This window comes from Leptodactylus fuscus, chromosome 2 (assembly GCF_031893055.1).
Source record: "Leptodactylus fuscus isolate aLepFus1 chromosome 2, aLepFus1.hap2, whole genome shotgun sequence".
NCBI classification, from domain to species: domain Eukaryota; kingdom Metazoa; phylum Chordata; class Amphibia; order Anura; family Leptodactylidae; genus Leptodactylus; species Leptodactylus fuscus.
In genome coordinates, this window is record NC_134266.1 from 123,157,028 (window position 1) to 123,180,921 (window position 23,894).

Consider the following 23,894-nt stretch of genomic DNA (forward strand, 5'->3'; position numbering starts at 1 on the left):
GTCTGACTGGGAATTCAAAGAATATATGGGGGTTACGTGCACCCACAATTTTTGCTACTGCTATACAGTGCCATTGTCTCACTGAGAATTCAAAGAATATATTGGGGTTACGTGCACCCACAATTTTTGCTACTGGTAGATAGTGCCATTGTCTCACTGGGAATTCAAAGAATATATTGGGGTTACGTGCACCCACAATTTTTGCTACTTGTATATAGTGCCATTGTCTCACTGGGAATTCAAAGAATATATTGGGCTTACATATAACTTTAATTCCAGGGAGAAGCTTGTCAGTGTAACGTGGCACTGACGGGCTCAATCGCCGCAACCCAGCTTTCCCAGGATCCTGAATGGAACTCACTGACAGTGTATTCCCGTATACCCCATATATACACCCCAAATCCCCGTTCCAACGGTGTGCCCCCCCACCTTCACCTCAGAAATACCCTGCAAGTCACCTAGCAATAGAATTGGGGCTATATACACCCACTATTTTTGCTACTGGTATATAGTGCCATTGTCTCACTGGGAATTCAAAGAATATATTGGGGTTACGTGCACCCACAATTTTTGCTACTGGTATATAGTGCCATTGTCTGATTGGGAATTCAAAGAATATATTGGGGTTACGTGCACCCACAATTTTTGCTACTGGTATATAGTGCCATTGTCTCACTGGGAATTCAAAGAATATATGGGGGTTACGTGCACCCACAATTTTTGCTACTGCTATACAGTGCCATTGTCTCACTGGGAATTCAAAGAATATATTGGGGTTACGTGCCCCCACAATTTTTGCTACTGGTATATAGTGCCATTGTCTGACTGGGAATTCAAAGAATATATCGGGGTTATGTGCACCCACAATTTTTGCTACTGCTATACAGTGCCATTGTCTCACTGGGAATTCAAAGAATATATTGGGGTTACGTGCACCCACAATTTTTGCTACTGGTATATAGTGCCATTGTCTGACTGGGAATTCGAAGAATATATGGGGGTTACGTGCACCCACAATTTTTGCTACTGCTATACAGTGCCATTGTCTCACTGGGAATTCAAAGAATATATTGGGGTTATGTGCACCCACAATTTTTGCTACTGGTATATAGTGCCATTGTCTGACTGGGAATTCAAAGAATATATTGGGGTTACAAATACCCTCATTTCTTGCTACTGGTATATAGTGCCATTGTCTGACTGGGAATTCAAAGAATATATTGGGGTTACGTGCACCCACAATTTTTCTACTGGTATATAGTGCCATTGTCTCACTGGGAATTCAAAGAATATATTGGGGTTATGTGCACCCACAATTTTTGCTACTGCTATATAGTGCCAGTTTCTGACTGGTAATTCAAAGAATATATTGGGGTTACGTGCACCCACAATTTTTGCTACTGGTATATAGTGCCATTGTCTGACTGGGAATTCAAAGAATATATGGGGGTTACGTGCACCCACAATTTTTGCTACTGCTATACAGTGCCATTTTCTCACTGGGAATTCAAAGAATATATTGGGGTTACGTGCACCCACAATTTTTGCTACTGGTATATAGTGCCATTGTCTGACTGGGAATTCAAAGAATATATGGGGGTTACGTGCACCCACAATTTTTGCTACTGCTATACAGTGCCATTGTCTCACTGGGAATTCAAAGAATATATTGGGGTTACGTGCACCCACAATTTTTGCTACTGGTATATAGTGCCATTGTCTGACTGGGAATTCAAAGAATATATGGGGATTACGTGCACCCACAATTTTTGCTACTGCTATACAGTGCCATTGTCTCACTGGGAATTCAAAGAATATATTGGGGTTACGTGCACCCACAATTTTTGCTACTGGTATATAGTGCCATTGTCTGACTGGGAATTCAAAGAATATATGGGGGTTATGTGCACCCACAATTTTTGCTACTGCTATACAGTGCCATTGTCTCACTGGGAATTCAAAGAATATATTGGGGTTACGTGCACCCACAATTTTTGCTACTGGTATATAGTGCCATTGTCTGACTGGGAATTCAAAGAATATATGGGGGTTACGTGCACCCACAATTTTTGCTACTGCTATACAGTGCCATTGTCTCACTGGGAATTCAAAGAATATATTGGGGTTATGTGCACCCACAATTTTTGCTACTGCTATATAGTGCCATTTTCTGACTGGTAATTCAAAGAATATATTGGGGTTACGTGCACCCACAATTTTTGCTACTGGTAGATAGTGCCATTGTCTCACTGGGAATTCCACAAATAATTTGGGGATTCATTCACCCTACATCTCAGGCTCTTGCCATATTCACCCAGGTTGTCAGTGCTGCACCAGCTCTTTCCCAGACAGCTCGGCCCGAAAAACACGTTACCTATATAGAGGATTTGGACAATGAAGACAACATGTTCTAAATCTAATGTCTGCACTTTCTCCAGAATTAAAATAAAGGCAGCGTTTAACTTTCAAATAGCACTGCACAAAGGAAGAGCTTATCAGCTTGTCTCATGACATGCTACTGAAAAGTGTCATTTGTGTATCTTAATGTAAATATAGTTGTATAAGCTTTTTGGGTTTTAGGCACTGCCAAGTTATTTATTACCACCCGCTCCCTTATAATGATGATGACGCCAAAGTCACTGTGGGTGTTCAGAGCTCACAGCTTTGGTTGACATTTGTCTTGCTCTCTGTCGGTACCAGGTGTCTTTTTGGATACCGTAAAGTTATGTTGACTTTATTAACAGCTATAGAAGCTTTAGCCAGGTTGTGACGGTGTGTAACCCTAACAACACTAAGTGGGATGCACATTAATAGTCAGTCTATGTACGCTAAACGTATCACTGAAGTAATTTTTTTTCCCTCTCCCCTAATATAAGAAAGGAACAGACATTAGACCTAGACCGGGGTTCGAGGCTTGTAAAAATCCAGTATTATTTGTTCTTTATGATGTGAAATAAATGTTGAAAAGCAACCCAAGATGAAGTCAGCCATGTGTGCCAGTGTGTTACTTGGCATGCCTTTGCTGGCCCCAACTGTAAGGGTCACTCTCCATTTCCTCCATTTTCCACTCCCCTTCACACCATTTGTGGTGAAGCAATGGGATGCACTGAAGTGCACCCTCTAGCCTCGTGTGGGACAGGGACATCAGATGCCACTCCAACCCCCTCGTCTTCCTCCGCCAGCCAACGGTGCGAAGATGAGAGGAGTGTGCTCTGAATGTTTTCTGCCTAGCAGAGGCTAGTTCTCACTTACGAAAATGGCCCCACTTTGACCTGTATATCAGGCACAATGGTGTAGGTTTCAAAGAAACATGGCACCAACAAGTTGAAAAACGTGGGCCATGCGTGGACCGTGTTTGAGTCTGGCAAGCTCCAGATCTGCTACCAGGTTCCAGCCATTATCACAGGCGCAAAAATGCCAGGCCCCAGGTGTAGCAGGGAAAAAAAATGCCATCTCAGCCAGGATGGCATCCCTGACCTCGGAGGCACTGTGCTGTCTGTCCCCCAAGCTGATCAGTTTCAGCACGGCCTGCTGACATCTCCCCATGCCAGTGTTACAGTGTTTTCCGCTAGTAGCTGGGGTGGAGGTTGCAGCATCGTAGGGTTTCAGTCTACTCCTGCCATGAATTTTGGCCTGGGAGAGGAGATAGGCCACCCCAGTTTGCACCCGGGGAACAGACTCCACCACATTCACCCTGCCTGTCATTAAAGATAAGCACTGCAGCATCCCTGACCACAGGCGCTTGTCCATGTGTCGGTGGTCAAGTGGACCTTGCAGCAAAGCGCAGAGCTCTGGGCCCGACTGATGTTATGGGACACATGCAGGCGCAAGGCAGGGACAGCACACCAAGAGAAGTAGTAACGGCTAGGCCCAGCATAGGGAGGTGCCCCAGCTGCCATCTGCTGACGGAAGGCCTGGGTCTCCAGAAGCATAAACAAACACCAACATCTCCAGGGCCAGCAGTTTATCGATGAGGCTGTTAAAGGCTTGGGCATGGGGGTGGGTTGTGTTGTACTTCTGCCTGCAATGAAAAGCTTGGGAAATGTGGAGTGGCTGGGAAGAGGCGCATGATGGTGCAGGCCAAAAGGGCGCATGAGGGTGAACTCCCCAATGTGTCAGAGATAGGTGTGTAGTGTCCTTGCATCATATACTTGCACCATATTTGGCTTTGGAAGTTAATTTTGTGCCAAAAAGTGGTTAAGACAGCGATCCCTCAGCTACTCCCGTTACACTGTCTAGTGAAATTACCATCTTTGGAAGTGGACCACCACTTGTAAGATCCCAAAGGAAGCAGGCAAGAGATGTGCAGTGCAGAAAAAAAGATGAGAAAATAAGTGTAGGCTGTAGAGCACAGAGGGATCGGAGAGGACAGAGCTGGTGTCGGCCAGGTATTCCCACAAAATGCGCCTATACTTGTCCCTCCTGGTGACACTAGGCCCCTGAGTGGCAGTAATTTGTCCAGGGGGGCCATTAACGTGTTCCAGACCTAGGAATAAGTCTTCCAACAGGGTAGAGTTTTGCATGCCTTTGCTTCTACCCACTGTTTTTGCTGCTTAGCTTCCCTCCACATCTACACTGCTTTCACCCCTAAACATCACCCCAGTTTATGCCTTTGTTTCTACCCTGTTTTTTTTGTTGAATTAGCTTCCCTCCACATCTACACTGCTTTAGCCCCTAAACATCACCCCAGTGTATGCCTTTGCTTCTACCCTGTTGTTTTTTTGTTGAATTAGCTTCCCTCCACATCTACACTGCTTTAGCCCCTAAACATCACCCCAGTTTATGCCTTTGCTTCTACCCAGGTTTTTTGTTGATTTAGCTTCCCTCTACATCTACACTGCTTTAGCCCCTAGACATCACCCCTGTCCATGTGGGGTCGGTGGCCTCGTCATCCACCAACTCCTCTTCCAATTGCGCACTGGCCCCTTACTGCAAACCGCACATGACCACAGCTTGCCCTGATGGCAACTGTGTCTCATGATCCCCACTTAGGTCCAGACAAGTCGGTGGCGGGTCCAAAACCCCAAAATTGGAAGGAAATGGCGGATGCTGCAGTATTTCTAACACCTGTTCCTGGTGCTCGGGCCTGGTCTGTGTTGTACCCTGCACCCTGCTTAACGCAGCTGCCATATCCGAAGTTGTGCTGAGCGCATGCTAATGTTTCGTGTCCAGTGCAATGGATGGGATGGGATTTCACATAAGTCTGCCACCCATGGCCACTCATGGTTGAGCAACTGAGGGAGTTGACTTTGACGAACCCGAGGGTTTTGGAGTTGGAACTACATCAAAGGTCTGTGCTGCTCATACACTCTGCTCAACACATGATATGTTTAGTGCCAGCAGTGTGGAGACGTCGCACAACAGCCGTTGTTCCAGCAGGTACAGGCGTTGTAGGAGTGCATAGAGGCTAGCAGCGGCAACTATAGACTTTAAAAACTATCCGCACAAGCGCCACACTTTCACCAGTAGCTCAGGAACATTGGGGTACCTTTTTAAAATGATTAGCAGCAATGAGTTAAAAACTTGGCCCAGGCATGGAATATGTTGCAGGCTGCCAAGCTACAGAGCCAATCCCAGGTTACGGCCATTATCACACATGACAACATGCCTGGGCCCAGGTGCAGTGGCAAAAACCACATTGCCGTCTCATTGAGGATGGCATGACTCACTTTGTAGGCAGTGTGCTGTCTGGCCCCCAAGCTGATGAGCTTCAGCACGGCCCGCTGACGTCTCCCCACACCAGTGTTGCAGCGTTTCCAGCTCGTAGCTGGGGTCAATTTAACAGCGGAGGAGGGTGGTGTTTCAGCCCTCCTCCCAGGAATGTTGTGTGGGGAGACAAGTCAGGCCACCACATTTTGCGACCCGGTCCACGCCTCAACTACATTCAACCACTGTGCCCAAATTGAAAGGTAGCGTCCCTGTCCGCATGCACTTGTCCATTCGTAACTGGTCACATGGAACTTTAGGGCTAAGCGCTGAATTTAGGGACCGCCTCATGTTTGGGGGAAAGTGCTGGTGTGGACGGCACAATGCGGTGGCGCAGTAGACACTCTGCCCAAAAAGGGCAGAGTGTCCCCCAGCCGGGATTCCAACATCTCCTGGGCCAGATTTCTTGAGATGAGGCCGTTGAAGCCTTGGGCATGTGGGTGGGTTGCGCTGTACTTTAGCATGAAATGAAAGGCTTGGGAGATGGGGAGTTGCTGGGAAGAGGCGCATGATGGCACGGGCAAAAGGAGAAATGGCAGGAAAAGGTGAGGATAAGGGTGAACTCCCCAAAGTGTCAGAGGCAGATGTGGAGGTGTCCTGGCTGCTGGTCTGGACTGCAGCGCCAGCCCTGTCAACAGTGGGAGAGGCAGTGGCCGCCAGGCCAAACGACGATTATCCTGTGCTTGCTCTCACCCACTGAGCCCAGGGCTTGCCTTCCAAATGATGGCACCCGCAGGAGGTGGTGAGATTCCTCTCCGCAGATCTCCAACCCATCTTGGACTTGCAAATTGCACTAAATTTGTCATGTAACTGACATGTATATGATGAGTCTATCCATTGTCTGTTCATTTTGGTGAAAGTCAGCCTGTCAGCTGACAGACAGCTGTGCTTGTCAGTGATGATGCCACCGGCTACTTGTACCCCCAGTTTTTGCTGCTTAGCTTGCCTCCACATCCACACTGCTTTTGCCCCTACACATCACCCCTATCCATGCCTGTGCCTCTAGCCATAAGTCTGCCACCCATGGAAACTCATGGTGCAGAAAGTGAGGGAGCTGACTCTGAGGAACCCTTGGGTTTTGTAGCTGGTACTCCATCAAAGGTCTCTGCTGCTCACACACCCTGCTGAACATACGGTATCTAGGGTTAGAGCGTGTGGTGACCTCGCACAACAGTAGGTGCTTCAGGCAGATGTAGGCCTTGCTGGAGTGTATTGCGGCTAGCTCCAGGTACTGTAGACTTGGGAAAGTGGGTGTCCAAGTGCCGCACTTTCACCCTTAGCTCAGCTAATTTGGGGTATGTTTTTAAAAATCATTGCACCACTACATTGAACACGTGGGCCAGGCATGGAACGTGTTGGAGGCTGGCAAGCTCCAGAGCCCTCCAACAAGACAAAAAAGCCTGGCCCCAGGGGCAGCGGGGATAAACAAATTGCCATCTCATCCAGGATGGCATCCCTGACCTCAGAGGCAGTGTGCTGTCCGTCTCCCAAGCTGATGAGCTTCAGCCCAGCCTGCTGACGTCTCCCCACACCAGTGTTGCAGCGTTTTCAGCTCGTAGCTGGGGTCAATCTAACAGCGGAGGAGGAGGAGGGTGGTGTTTCAGCCCTCCTCCCAGGAATGTTTTGTGGGGAGACAAGTCAGGAAAATTCTTGAAACAGGGGAGAGTTTTGCATCTTTGCCCTTGCTGCCTATGGACATCCCTTTGCCTCTAGCCACCATTTTCCCTGCTTTGCTTGCCTCCACATCCACACTGCTTTTGCCCCTAGACATCACCCCAGTCCATGCCTTAGCTTGTACCCCCAGTTTTTCCTGCTTAGCTTGCCTCCACATCCACACTGCTTTTGCCCCTAGACATCACCCCAGTCCATGCCTTAGCTTGTACCCCCAGTTTTTCCTGCTTAGCTTGCCTCCACATCCACACTGCTTTTGCCCCTAGACATCATCCCTATCCATGCCTCTGCCCCTAGCCACCCCTGGAAACTCATGGTGCAGAAACTTTGGGAGCTGACTTTGAGGAACCCTTGGGTTTTGTAGATGGAACTCCATCAAAGGTCTGTGCAGCTCACACACCCTGCTCAAGATATGGTATTGTAGGGTTTCAGCGTGTGTGAATAACGGACAACAGCCTGTGTTTGGACAGATGTAGGCCTTGCTAGAGTGTTTTTAGGTTAGCAGCGACTGCTGTGCACTTGCAAAAGTGGGCGCACAAGCGCCGCATTTTCAACAGTAGCTTCGGTACATTTGGGTATGTTTTCAAAAAACTTTGCACCACTAGGTTAGACGTGGGCCAAACATGGAACGTGTTGGAGGCTGGCAAGCTCCAGAGCCGCTACCAGGTTCCAGCCATTATCACAGGCGTAAAAATGCCAGGCCCTAGGTGTAGCAGGGAAAAAAAAATGCCATCTCAGCCAGGATGGCATCCCTGACCTCGGAGGCACTGTGCTGTCTGTCCCCCAAGCTGATGAGCTTCAGCACCGCCTGCTGACGTCTCCCCACACCAGTGTTTTAGCGTTTGCCGCTAGTAGCTGTGGTGGAGGTTGCAGCGTCGTAGGGTTTCAGTCTACTCCTGCCATGAATTTTGGCCTGGGAGAGGAGATAGGGTACCTCAGTTTGCACCCCGGGACCAGACTCCACCACATTCACCCTGCCTGTCCTTAAAGATAAGCAGCATCCCTGACCACAGGCGCTTGTCCAAGTGTCGGTGGTCAAGTGGACCTTGCAGCAAAGCGCGGAACTAAGGGCCCACCTGATGTTGAGTGACACGTGCTGGTGCAAGGCGGGGACGCCACACCGGGTGAAGTTGAGACGGCTAGGGACGGCATAGTGAGGTGCCACAGTTGCCATCAGGTCCGGGAAGGCGGGAGTTTCAACAAGCCGGAACGCCAACCTCTCCTGGGCCAGCAGTTTAGCGATGTTGGCGTTCTAGGCTTGCGTGGGTGGGTGGTTAGCGGTGTATTTCTGCCGGCGCTCCAATGTCTGAGAGATGGTGGGTTGTAAAGAAGCGCCTGATGGTGCCTTTGATGGTGCAGGAGAAGGAGATAAGACAGAAACAGGGGAGGATGAGGGAGAAGTCAACAAAGTGGCGGAGGCAGATGAAGTGATGTCCTGGCTCGTCCTCTGGAGTGCATCGCCAGCACTGTGAGCAGAGGCAGTGGCATGAACGGCGGGCGACGTTTGTCCTGCCGTTGCTGCCTGCCACTGATTCCATTGCTTGGATTCCAAATGATGGTGCATTGAAGTGGTGGACAGGTTGCTCTTCTCAGGGCCCCTACTCGATTTCGAGAGGCAAATTGTGTAGACGACACTATATCTGTCCTCGGCGCATTCCTTGAAAAAACTCTACACCTTCGAGAAACGTGCCCTCGATGGGGGAGTTTTTCTGGGCTGGGTACAAAAGGGAACATCTTCGGACATTCTGGGTCTGGCCTGGCTTCGGAGAAGCTGTTGACCTCTGCCTCTAGCTACCCTTTTTGGTGCTGCACCTGCCTCAACATCCACACTACTTTTCCAGCTTGACATCCGCCTTGTCCAGGTTGGGTCGGTGTCCTCGTCGTCCACCACCTCCTCTTCCAACTCCTGTCTCGCCTCCTCCTCCTGCACAATGTGCATGTCAACTGGCTGCCCTGACAGCAACTGCATCTCATCGTCGTCAATGAGGGAGGGTTGCTGGTCATCCGCCACCAAATCGACCGGAGATAGAGGAGACTCTAGTGTTTGAGCATCTGGACACAGATACTCGTCTGTTAGGTCCGTGGAATCGCGAAATGGAGGGGCAGGTTGCGGTACAGTCAAAGGAAGGGAGAACAGCTCTGGGGAGCAGGGACAGTTGGGGTTATTGTTCTGGGAAGATTGGGAATTTTGGGTGCAAGGAGGACAAGACTGTTGGGTAAGAGGAGGTAGAGGCTGACTGGCTGGTGGACAATGTGCTTTAAGCGTTATCCGACAGCCATTGCAAGACCTGTTCCTGGTTCTCAGGCCTACTAATCTTTGTACCATTCAGCCTAGTTAATGTGGAACTTTTGTGCAAAGTGCAGAACTTAGGGCCCGCCTGATGTTAAGGGACACACGCTGGTACAAGGCTCAACTCACCCTAAGTGCCAAAAACACTGCTGGTGCAAGGCTCTACTCATGCCAAGGGCCTCAATCTCTGCTGGTAGCTCAGCTTAAGGTCCTGTAACTTTGTTTGGAAGGGCTCATGTTAAGGGCTAGAAAAGTGAATTTTGGAAGGTCTTACCACATCACACACACACACACACACACACACACTCAAAATGACAGTTAAGGGTGAGGGCTTTTGGAATTCCCATTGCCTATTCCATTTGTGGTTTAAAGGGGTGGTTGTTACTGTTTGTTGAGCTTAAATTGGGGTTTTTGTCCATCCATTTGGGGAGTAAAGAAGGTTTCCAGGTATTTTCCCACTTTGATAGAGGTTTTTTTGAATGTGGAAAGTGTGTAGTTGTTAGGCAGTGATGTTGGGGTAATAGAGGGTCTTTGGTGTGTTAGATGCCCCCAGACATGCTTCCCCTGCTGTCCCAGTGTCATTCCAGGGGTGTTGGCATCATTTCCTGGAGTGTCATAGTGGACTTGGTGACCCTCCAGACACGGATTTGGGTTTCCCCCTTAACGAGTATCTGTTCCCCATAGACTATAATGGGGTTCGAAACCCGTTCGAACACACGAACATTGAGCGGCTGTTCGAATCGAATTTCGAACCTCGAACATTTTAGTGTTCGCTCATCTCTAATTATGACCAACATGCTACAAATGCAATGTTATCAGTGCTCGTGTCATAATGGAGATGTAACCTCACAGTACTTCTCTATGCTGACTATTTTCTGTTATTTGCCTGTGCTTGGTTATCCTGATAGTAAAATGGAGTGGTTGATCAGAAACAATATTAATGTAAATTTATTAACAGTTATAGGATCGGAATATAAAATTCTCAGGATAACTTTTCAAAGGTCAAAAAATTATAATATCCTTGCCAATGTGCTGCTTTAGAATTAGTTGAATTAAATTCACATAGCTGTTAACAATATATCTATTTTAGGTAGAAAGGAGGGTACTTTAGTACTAAAGAATGGGAAAGTTGGATTGGTTGAGATACAAACCATGATTTATGAAGCTATATTCAAGAAGAGAATCAGTGACAGCAACCCTAATAAGATGGGGACCTTAGAGACATCTTCTGCATAAAGGTTAGCCATGCATGCAAAACCTGGAGAAAGACGATTCTCTCGCTTTTTGTCCCTACAGATGCTGCACATTTCATTAAAAGCTGGCGGCATCAAGAAAAATCAATTGTAAATGACTTCTTGCTTTCAGGCCCAAGGAGAGTATAAAAGTCTGTAAACGCGGAGCATCATGGGATAAATCAGTCCTCCAAATTTGTAAGATGCGCACCTGCCTTCTCCGAGAGCTCAGGTCCGTTGCTCACATGCTGTGAAGCCACGACTTTAATCTGCAGTTTCACATGAAAGACTTGAAGTAAATACTAGGAAGTGACTTTGTGGCTTGGAAGATAAGCACTTAATAAAAGAAAAAAGTTCTAGTAACTTCACTTTGCTTTCTCAGGTAAAAGCACACATTCATGTAGTTTCTGTAAGGTTCATCTTCATTTCTTCCTTTATGCTGTAGATGGCCGCTTAAATCTTCACATATGTTTTCAAACAAGAAAACATCTTTATGAGAATAAGTAGTTTTATGAGTAATTCTGTTTGTATCAACCATCCCTATGTAAACTGCAGCTCAAGGATTGAAGAGGACAATACATGAGATAAAAATCAACTGATGGCGAGTTCACACCTGCGCTCGGTCTCTGCTTTGTGGGTTTCCGTCTTCTGCCCGAGAAACTGGACAGGAGACAGAAACCCAGCAGTCAGTGTCCGCCTGTGAGCGCCCGTGAGCGTCTTCTGGTCTCCGTGGCGAAACCGTTAATTTTTTTTGTAACTGGACACAAAGTCCTGCATGTCCGATTTTGCGTCCGGTTAATAATATAAAACGGTTTCGCCGCGGAGACCAGAATACGCTCACGGGCACTCACAGGCGGACACTTTGCGGATGTTTGAAAACTGATTGCCGGTTTCCATCTCCTGTCCAGTTTCTCGGGAAGAAGACAGAAACCTGCAAAGCGGAGAACAGGCGCAGGTTTGAACCTGCCCTCATTCATGGGCTGAAGATGTAATAATATACTGTCAATGTACAATGTATAAATATCTCTGTCATATACCTTTTGCACCTGTCTGCATCCTGCAGTTACCCATATCTTCACCTACCATCAGATAACTATGGCTTCTCCTTCAGTAATATTTTAAAAAGGTACACACATACACCTTAAATTTATGGCTTGTTGCTTGGTAAAGGCTACACCCCGGTCTTGACTCTACACACAGTTATGGTGGGGGTATGGTGGTTTATTTCAGCAAATAGATGCACAAACTAGGGTTTATGTTACATTGCTATAACATATTTAGTGAATTACTTGCATGTGTTGTGTATGACTTGCATAGAACTATATAGTATGTTATATGCTGATGTCTTTAAATAGTGCAGGCCATCAGTCAGTGTTCTAGTACTTTCTTATAGCTGATATCGTGCTGACTCCTTAGAGGCTAAAAGAGTTGTTCCGTGGGAGAAATTGTTTGCTGCTCTCCCATGGTGAGACTCAATTACATCAGGCATTGCCTGGGATAGTGAAAGTGGAAATGCCTCACTACTTAATGGTTCATTCCCACAGAGAGTGGGCCACTTTAGAGGATGGTATTCAAGAAGGATTGCTTGTAGAAGGGGGAGACAGTTTGATCTTCGACTACGTGAGAGTTACCATCTTGAATAAGGTCAACCTGATATGTTTATTACATGATAAACAGTGGAAACATACAGAAACTTGACAATAGAAATGCGTTTTTTCCTCTTCCCTTTAAAAACTACAATATAATAATAACCCTAAATAGCACCACTGAACATACAACTCATCCTTTAAAAACACAAACCCATATCAATAGAAATTTTTTTTTAGTAATGAGTTGTTACTAATGCTTTAGGTTTTTAAATAGGACAATCACAAAAATAAAATAAAAAACCTACTTAGTCCTTAACATGCATAATACATGTATTATTAAGGGGTTATGCTAACTTAAAAAGTTGAGATTTAAGATGGATAACTTGCTTTTTTCTTGTCTTCTACAATTTTGACCACATTATAAAGTTTCCCTTCTTATTATAGATGAGTTTAGGGCTCTGTTAACACATAGATTTTGTTTCTGTCATAGATGAGAAGTCTCCAACATATGCCACTGAAAAGTGATACAGTAGCATACAGTATATTAGTCAGGGACTCACAGTACTCATGGTATAGTTTTTTTTTGTGTTGTGTCCTCCTGTATGTTATATACAAGCTTAGCAGTCTAGGTTTTAATTTACTGATAATAAAAGGGTTAACCAAGACATATCACCCTTGCATATGCCAAAGGACATTCCCTATAGAAGCATTTAGCCTATGCACTGGTCCTATTAGCTCATACCATTGTATGATGATTGAGAAGTAAAGGCAAGAACAGTCCCTTAGCTTTAGATTCTGCTCCAAGGTTTTTCACAGACCTAATGTTGTATAGAAATTCAAAATAAGTAAGAATTTAGACAACCTGTCATGTGCAGACTATGTTAAACATCTTATCTACCAATGACCACTGCATCTGTTTTCTTAGAAATGCTTTAGGTAATTGCCCTTGAACTTTCTAGACCAGCTGAATTTACATTGGCCTAAAAGTAATAGCTTTACTTTTCATAGTGAAACATCTTTAATTTTTCTCAGCTACATGATATAAATTTGCTAGAAGCGGCACACCAGTGGGAACTCTACCATACAAGAATAGCCTGCAATTTCAATCAGAGAGACTATTCCTGGTCCTCAATTGCTACAAAGAATAGTTACTTCCACCCAATCAAGATGTAAATTAATTCAATAAACATTGCTAACTTTTTCCTTAGGGGTTTCACGTTTATATTACCTCTCTATAAAAAGAGCAGTCACCCAAAAATGTCACTTGCATGCTCCTTTAAAGATATATCAATAAGAAAACCTTGGTTTGACTGTATAAAACATTTATATTTTTAGACTATCGGGTCAAAGCAACTACAAAACATGTAATAGTAAACAGGTGTAATATGACTGTTAATATACAAAAAACCTATACATATGAATGTAGTAAAATGCAATGCTGTTTACCCGTTATTTATGCATTATTACATGCAAGTCTATGGACTAGATTTTATGTTTTCCTTTATTTTAATAAAAGATACAGAGGTCTAAAGAACTGGTGCTTAGAGGGGTTGTTCAGAATTAGAAAAACATGGCTTTTTCACAAGTCATGTTGTATCTAAAACTGGCTGTTGCATCATTGAAAGAAAGTAGCCATTATTTCCTTGCTCTGCGAAACCCCTTTAAGCCTTTACCGCTCTTTAAATACCATAAATATGAACTAAAATAGAGTATACAACAAGAAAATTATCTATTGTTTGAATCAAGTATTTATGCTAACAAAAAACAGTCACAAAACTAACATTAGCTCACAGCCAAGACACTAGGAGTGACAGAAGATGAAAAAATGCTAACCTCACCTAGCTCTGATCTATAAAACGAGCACCCTTCATTAACACCGTCTCAAAAAAATTACAAAACCCTATCGTAAGTCAGTAGAATATAATTAAAATGGCAATTTTACCCTCTATGCTATAGTATATTTATTCAGAACAATACCCTGGCCAATGTATATCCTCTTTTTTTCACTAAACTACAAAGAAACGTTTATATTGGCTGGGAAAAAACTTTGGACCCAATTTGCAACAATAACTGCAAGCTGGTTTTCTGGTGGAATGGGCTTACCTATATCAAAAAACATCACCAATCAGCCATATTAGACCAGGCTATACAATGGTGATATAGAAATGCAGAAGAAGTTACTTAAATAATCATCTAGTTACACTTCTTCACACTAAAACCCTCTCCTAAAATCCACCAACAAAGACCTTACCCAGCACTACTGCTACAAATATAGCTTGGAAGAATTTTGTTAACAATTGTCCCTCAACAGACGCAATACAGCTCTAAAACCTCCCACTGAATCCAACGGAATCCAACAACATAATGAAAATTGATGAGCTCTTTAATGATGCTTACAAACTTAGCTTTGAAAAACTTAACCACAGATATCAGTTCTGGAATAAAGAATTTTCAAATACCTCCAAATCAGACCTTCTCATTCAACCAAATCGAGTCAATGAATTTCGCTAGAGTTGGTTTACAATACTTTTCCTGCACAAGCTCAGCCAAAAAGGGAAAGGTTATATTCCCTAAACAACTATAGAACAATTATAACCAAGGTTAATCAAAATATATGCTACAGTGGGAATTGGACCTAAAGAAGGCCTTCAATGATAGGCAGTTGGTATCAAAACTATTACCAAAGAAATACACTATATGGAATTATCCCAGAAAATATATCTAATGTGGCAAAAAAATTGTTAACATGAATCTGTCTTAATCAGACATATGTTGGATAGGATGTGGCCTAAAAGGAAGACACCGTCATGCATGGTGGGACTGCCCAATCCTTAAACCTCTTTGGCTATAGATAAATTACTATGACTAAATATCTCTCCACCCCCAGCTTGACATTATGTTTCTTACAATCTAAACCCTCAAATGTTACTTCTTACATCCTCCCCACTGCAAGATCAGTTATTGACTAATCCTGGAAAAGCCCACTAACACCCCAGCTTTCACAGGTTAAAAACTTTGTCTCCCAAGCTCAAGATATGGAAAGATGTTTCGCCTCTTCAACCCTCTTTTGATACAAAATAAATCAAAACTTGTCACTACGGATTCCTGACCACTTCTTATCTGGATAACAGACACATCCATGTCAACATACGACTACCCTGACATAAAACAGGAGATGACCTACATCCATCTACTTCACATTTTCTGTACTCCAGACTAACTTGGCCTCCTTGCAAATAGAAATCCAAAGCTTTTTGCCCCTCAACCTTACGACGTGTGAATAGCAGGATGTTACACCAAACAGTTTTAACAATTAGAAAATATATAAAGATAATCCTACTAATAATATAAATGTGAAAGTTTGTGTGTTTGGATGTTTGTACCTCAATCACGCCTACACCATTGCATGGATTGTCCTGAAATTTCACACACACATAGAATGCCAGGCGGTATAGATGATAGGCTACTTACCATCCCCGTGGGTAGCTGAGCGTCACCACCGCGAGCACCAAAATTTGGTTCGGAGTAAGTTTGAGGACCTGAGATGATGTCATCACAGGCCCTTGCAGCGCACGCCGATTGTTGCGCGCTATGTTGTGGGAGGATGCAACCCGGCACAGCGTGGAGTAAAGAAGATGGTGCCTCAAGTTCGGAATCTCCGGTGAAACTCGGCCATGCTGTATCACCCTTACAGCGCTCGGCAACTCCAGCAGCTGGGGACAGTCTGTGCCCCTGACAAGATGCTGGACACTCCCGGCTCAGGTCCGAGGTGGACACCCGGCCTCCATCTGCGGGACACCACCACCGGCTGTGTGAGTATCCCAGGGAAGTGCAGGGTATGGGGCCAGGCACTCAACCGTGGGGGCGCAGGAGCGGCATTTGTATGGGAAGGGGGGTGCACAGGAGAAGGGTTTGGGGATCCAGGGAGGTGCACAGGGCCGCGGGGCTGGGGGACCTTGGAGGTTAGGTTTGGGGGGCACGCATGGCGACTTTGGGGGAAGGGATTAGGGGGGACAGTGCGGTTACCAGAGCTTTATGGCAGGGGGGACCCAGAGGAGGGTGACGCAAGATGACTTTTGGTGGCCCGGGGGCACTACTGTGCCATGCGGGATGGGTTCCGCGGGGGAAGAGTTCACGGTATGCCGTGTGAGAGAGGTCGGCTCAAAAGACAGGTTTGGGGGTCAGCGGGGGTCCGTGGGCACCGCCGCATCATTCACCAACAATGACCCAGATGAAGTCGCAGGTAAATGCTAGTAATCCATATGTGCCAGTGGTGAATATTATTACTACATACAGCACTGGGGTCAAACATATTGGAGTAACATGACATACAGTAACTCACTGATCCATGACAATACCTTCTCTAAGCCATCTTCCTTGAGACTGATGATATCAAGATCAAAATCTGTTCGAAGTCCGCTGGTTTTGTTGAATACTATACGTCCGGTTAGCCCTTCCCACTGGGCCTGTGGATAAAAGTAGGACATTTATGACAATTAAAAAGACTCATAAATCATCACTCAGTATTCTAGCACAAAGCTAAATTGTAATTACTCTTTACATGGTATTCTTTTCCCCCCTTCCTCATGAAAGTCCCTAAAGGCCCCAGTTAATTAATAATCATCTCATCATGGCTTTATTCATAAAACAAGCTATAAATTTACAGAAATCCTATTATAACCTACCATATAGTCCTTGCTGTCTTCATTGACAACCAGAACTGACTATTAAATTTAGAATGTAGATATTAAATTGAACATATTTCCATTTTTTTCATTATTATTTATTAAAACAGATAGAGAATATATACTTTTTTTTCTAACCTGTTTTTATTGTCTAATTGTAGATTTTTTAAATTCTATATTCTGTATATGATTATGCGGCTGCTATCTTGCCTTAGCTTTGTTTCTCTGCTCTGTTAATAGCAGTTACTGATATACTTATTATAAACTCTTTTTTATTAAAGTTTATACAGCATAATATAAAAGATAGACAAACAATAGTAATCAGGTAGTTCAATAGCCTTGAGTCATACATGGTATAACACATGAAGGAATTCCAAGAAATAAAAAAAAAAAAACAGAAAGACAAAACCGATTTAACAAAAAAAATCAAAGATGCAAAGTCGACACTGTTGCCCTCCATGCGCATGTGCCTCGAAGGAGGTTCAAGGCACGAAGATTCAAAAAACCTTCAGAAATTGTATAAAGGACAAACAAATAGGGAATATAAGACAATATCTTAATCCCAACCACACAATATAATGTGGTATACAGTAAATAATACAAAGACAAGGATAATACAGAGGTTGAAATTGTAGTAGAGGATCTGAGTACTCCTGGCAGTCTCCTCGCCTAAACAGTGAGCGATCTAAGGGCTGTGCGAATTAATAGGGGAGTGTTAAGGGTCGACGGTGAGTTACACCATGAGTCCCAGACCTTTTGAAATGTCTGAGGGCAGCCTGTACTCTTATACACCAGTTGGTTATATGGCAAAATAGAGTTAACTAATTTCCTCCACATGGATAGAGAGGGCGAGTTGGGAGCCATTCATCATAATACAATGGTTTTCCTGGCCAAAAAAAGTGATTCATATAAAAAAATTCTGATATGATTTCAGCATCTCTTTTCATCTAAAATTCCAAAGAAACATATCTCAGGGAAAACGGAACAGGTATGATCAATATTTTGGACAAGAGACCCACAACTTCTTTCCAAAAAAATACTCCAATAGTACATTCTCATATCATAAGCCAAAAGTCATGTAGGTAGATGAACATCTGAGAAATCCCGAGTGTGATAGGTGCCCCATTTTTTGCAGACAGACTGAAGTCAAATAACTTTGGTGTAACATATACACCTGAATCAGTTTATTATTAGCAGATGAAGAGACATATTGTGTTGACTCCAGAATTTCCAGATATGTTTCATCAGTAAGAGTGGGAATTAGGGTACGCCATCTCCCTAAAGTAGGTGCATCTAAGTGAGACACCTTACCTTGTGTCAAATGAGCATATACTGTAGACCTGATATTAAACCTTATGGACTTGTGTATACCAATGAGGGGATAATTAGACATAAATAATTTTGGTTGTGGGAATTGAGTAGATAATGCTATAATTATTTGGAGGAACCTGAAAAACTGAGTTCTAGGAATGTTATATATTGTACTCAAAGGGGTTCAAAGGACTTAAAATTGACTTGTTCATACCTGTCTGGAAGGGTAAGAAATTGTATTAAACTTGGGTTACACCAAGGTGAGGTTTCATCAGGGATATCAATGTAGGTTGCTATTTATTTAGCTTGTTACTGCATATATACTGAATGATAACAGGACTAAGCCTATTACATATATAAAGTGGGCAGTCGGCAAGCTGTTAAGGTTGGTTGGTTGTTTGGGGAGTCATGGTATCCCCATGAACCGCCTATGGTCCGCCATTGTTTACAGAAACATCCTAACTTTTGAAAAGACTATAGTTTCCCTATACCTGCCTCTATAATGGTTTGTTGGTTACAAAAAAAAAAAAAAAAAGAAACAGCATATAGGTGATGAATATCTTTATGTCTGGTCTATTGTCTATTAAAAGAAATAGCTAAGCTGTATAAATGTGTATCCCAAATGTTGCAGGGGACTTCCAGCAACCAGAATAAACTTATAAAATCCAAGACTTATTGAAGATCCATCTAGGCTGAAACCCCACATTGCGAAAATGCAGCATTTTGGCCACGGTGGAAAATTAAACGCTGCTTTTTACATGACCTATTAAAACTTTCCATACCTTGCACAAAATAATCCACAGCGGAAAAGCTGAGTTTTCAAAAATGCTTGTGTTTATGAGCATCACAGCGTGTCAATTTTATCTACGGAAATAGTGGCATTTTCTATATAAGTATGATAAGGGTAGTGAAAACTGCAGAAAAAAACTGAAATGAGTTTCTGCGGTGTTTTTTCTACAGCTTTTTTTGCTGCATGCCTTAGCCTAAAAAAAACAAACAATGCATGGTCATCATGGAATAAATTCAAAATCCTCTTATATGTGTATAAATATGTAGTCTGTTTTGAGTCTGTAGAAGGGATAGCTGTCTAGGGTTTGTTAGAGGGGTAATGGGTCTGAGACCTGGATAAACGCGTAATTGGTACGGTGAAAGTCAGTTACTTCCACCATGTGACAAGATGGAGTGCTCATTTGTAGACTGCAACAACCCATAGTTGGAGTCATGTGGAGAGGAGTACTTTCCTCTCCGTATGACTCATGCGGATACCACGTGGAAAACACATGGACCCCATTAAGTCTATGGGGTCCATGTGCTTTCATTGCTCACCACTTGTCAATGCGTTCAGTATTCCGTTCGAGTGGTTCCCAAGCGGACTCCCCTAACAGAATACCGAATGCAAATGTGAACCAGGCCTTTCAGAAATATGCTATGGCACTGTAGGAAGCGCTAGGACTGGTGGGACGCAAGGTGCAACCATACTGTGAAGTTCCTGGTCACGATGTAAGGACTACTTAGAAAAGGTTTCATGAAAACAAAATAAATTTATACCTGGCTCATGCCAGAGCTCTTATAAAAGACATCAAAATATCTGAAAATCTATCTCTTAAACATAAAAAAAAATCCAAAAGGAGTTAGTTACAGTATTTTATTAAAGCAGCGATTGCTGTAGCCAGACTAAAGGCCTATGCAGCATATGATCATTTGTGTGAACTAGCTCCTCAGACAAGCCTCACCAACAACTGGAGTACACCTCTCTAGTGATGTATTCAGTGCTCGCAAAACTATTCACAGGGACTTCAAAGGACTTGCCAATAGATACTTACAATGAGAAACTTGTATTGGAATTTTCCATGAAACAGCATTGAAGTTTTAAAAGGAAAATAGAACTCGTATAATACAGTACGTCTTGTGGTAAGACCGACTTTGGCTACAATGTGTGATCTCAATCTTTAGTTCATAAAAGTGACTGTGTGACATCCGTAATGTTCATAGCATCTGCTATTTAAATGAAATCCGTTTAATTTAATTAAATTTACGCTCCGCTAATGTTCCCCATGTCCAACTATAATATACAGAGGTTCTTCTAGTAATATGATGTGGGCAGAAGTCTCTGTTATACTGGCACGCCTGTACCTTTCCTTAAAGAACATTTAGAATCAATAAAAAAGATTTCTATTAGCATACTCTGTAAAATGTCAAGAAGGCAGCATTATCCCAATGCACTGTCCACATGCTGACATTCTCCCCTTCATGTTAATGCTTGTTAAAGGTGAATAATGCAGATTTATGGAAAACCACAATTTTCACCTTCACTCCCCAACATTGTCAGAGATACTGAAAAGTGCTAGGTCCTATTCCTCATAAATACTGTGTACCTGGCAGACATTTTGGAAGGATTCAGTAGTTATAATTTATCATTGCAATAATTTAAATAGAACAAGTACTACGAGTGCAAATAAATCAAAGAAATGTTCTAAAATAAGAAACAGCAAGGAAATGGTTAAAAGGTTATTAGAATAGCCCTGTTTCCACCTTCTCGAGGGGGGAATTATGGAGACATCCAAAAAATGTTTCTATATCTCCATATAGGTAAACTGGAGATAAGGAAACATCATATCTGCCATAACTCATAAAGTTTGAAACACTGTAGCCCCCTTAGATATGTAACTGCATAACTGTAAAGGGACAAATAAAGGGAGAAGCAGAAAACTTGGTCTTCTCTCAATGAAAACTGCATTTATGTTCCAAACTAAAAGTCTATGCAAATATGGATAATTTACATTTTACCATCAGAATTAATTGCTTATAAAATGAAGCCCCATAAAGAAAACAATATTTCACAAGGTTAGAAGTAATATATTAAGGAACCGCATAAACAACAATTCCCTAATGTATTGATTCTCACAAGACTGCTTGTTCTGACAATAAAATACAGCTTCTTTGCTAGTCTGGGAGAAGGCAGTCGGCTGGTTTATGTCCTGTTTGTAGATTTCTAACATTACCTAAGGGGATTTTAAGAAGTGAAAATGACCCTCCAAACTTCACTCCCTCCCAGTATGTCTGTGGTGGTTATCTGATTTATGCTAAAGCCCAATGTTGCAAAAATGTAGCATTTTATATTACCTCCAAAGTAAATGCTATTCTAGCTAATCCCATCCACACACTGCAGAAAAAAATCAGCCGTGGAAAAGCTGTGTTTTCCAAAACATTCGCGTTTTTTAAAATCACTGCATATCAATTACACCTTTCGAAACGCTTGAGAAAAACTCAGCAAAAAGGTAGTGAAAAAACGCTGCAGAAAAAAACGCAACTTGTTTCCGCTGCATTTTTTCTGCAGTATTTTTTACCTACATTCTACAACATGGGGCTTTTAGTCTTATACCCTTTTCTCACTGGTGCTGTAGGACACTGTAACTTAGTGATGGAGTTGCCTTCTGTTGTAATAAAATCATTGCTTATTCCACTGACCTTCTAGTGAGCTTGTGATAGACTTGTGGCTAGCAGTAGCCAGGGTAAGAAGGCAGAGCTCCAGTAAAAGGGAGAGCAACAGATGAAACAACAGCTACCTCAGACACCGTGCAAGCACCCTTTTTGCAAAACATGGCCCCATTTTCTCATGGAATGGGTCTACTTTTCCATTCAAGTGAATGAGATAACCCTGTAATACCACACAGCACAAAAGTGATGTTATGTCAACCCCTATAGAAAAAAAGAGGGGAATGACCTCCGTTTAGATGCAGTATATTGGATGCAGACAGTAGCAATAAAGACAACTGCTAAAGAAACATGGCAAATAACATATGAAATTTACCTGTACAATGAGACCAATGTACCATATGTACATAAGATATATTTTGGGGCCACACGGTGGCTCAGTGGTTAGCACTGCAGCCTTGCAGCACTGGAGTCCTGGTGTTCAAATCCCGCCAAGGGCAAAAAACCATCTGCAAGGAGTTTGTATGTTCTCCCCGTGTTTGCATGGATTTCCATCCCATATTCCAAAAAAAGACATACTGATAGGGAAAAATGTACATTGTGAGCTCTATGTGGGGCTCACAATCTACATTTAAAAAAAAAAAGATATATTTTAGCAAGCTATAAGGCATCTCTGCAGAGTCTTTAGGCAGCACAGGGGATGCCCCTGTTCTGCTAGAACACCGGGGACCATCCCCTGTGTTGTCTGGCGGCTCAATTGCATACAGAGCAATCCAGGAATATCACCGGAATGGCGGCATGGAGAAGAATTCTAAAGATAGGGGAAGAATAGCCTTTCTTAAGGCTATTCTGACGTGGTAGTACTGAAAAAATGGAGTCTAATGATAGAATCCCATTAAAAGAAATTAATATTTAAATTTAGCTGTACCCATATTACAAGTATTCACTACTAGAGATGAGCGAACAGTGTTCTATCGAACACATGTTCGATCGGATATCAGGGTGTTCGCCATGTTCGAATCGAATCGAACACCACGTGGTAAAGTGCGCCAAAATTCGATTCCCCTCCCACCTTCCCTGGCGCCTTTTTTGCACCAATAACAGCGCAGGGGAGGTGGGACAGGAACTACGACACTGGGGGCATTGAAAAAAATTGGAAAAAGTCATTGGCTGCCGAAATCAGGTGACCTCCATTTTAGACGAATAGTGGATTTCAAATCCGGGTCATATGAGAATGTGAACTTTGTGACTATGAGACAGGGATAGCTGTACAGGCAGGGATAGCTAGGGATAACCTTTATTTAGGGGGGAATGTTATTAAAAATAACTTTTTGGGGCTCTATCGGGTGTGTAATTGTGATTTTTGTGAGATAAACTTTTTCCCATAGGGATGCATTGGCCAGCGCTGATTGGCCGAATTCCGTACTCTGGCCAATCAGTGCTGGCCAATGCATTCTATTAGCTTGATGAAGCAGAGTGTGCACAAGGGTTCAAGCGCACCCTCGGCTCTGATGTAGCAGAGCCGAGGCTGCACAAGGGTTCAAGCGCACCCTCGGCTCTGATGTAGGAGAGCCGAGGGTGCACTTGAACCCTTGTGCACCCTCAGCTCTGCTACATCAGAGCCGAGGGTGCGCTTGAACCCTTGTGCACACTCTGCTTCATCAAGCTAATAGAATGCATTGGCCAGCGCTGATTGGCCAATGTATTCTATTAGCCTGATGAAGTAGAGCTGAATGTGTGTGCTAAGCACACACATTCAGCTCTACTTCATCGGGCTAATAGAATGCATTGGCCAGCGCTGATTGGCCAGAGTACGGAACTCGACCAATCAGCGCTGGCTCTGCTGGAGGAGGCGGAGTCTAAGATCGCTCCACACCAGTCTCCATTCAGGTCCGACCTTAGACTCCGCCTCCTCCGGCAGAGCCAGCGCTGATTGGCCGAAGGCTGGCCAATGCATTCCTATGCGAATGCAGAG

At 43.6% G+C, this 23,894-nt stretch overlaps 1 protein-coding gene across 1 annotated transcript in view; it reads right to left on the bottom strand.

Moving 5' to 3' along the window:
- The window catches only part of GRIK3 (glutamate ionotropic receptor kainate type subunit 3), a 494,196-nt gene that overhangs the window by 125,087 nt on the left and 345,215 nt on the right, over window positions 1–23,894 (bottom strand). Inside the window, exon 8 of the mRNA XM_075264498.1 lies at window positions 16,847–16,954. Coding sequence (XP_075120599.1) covers window positions 16,847–16,954 — 108 coding nt within the window. The remainder of the gene's footprint in view (window positions 1–16,846; window positions 16,955–23,894) is intronic.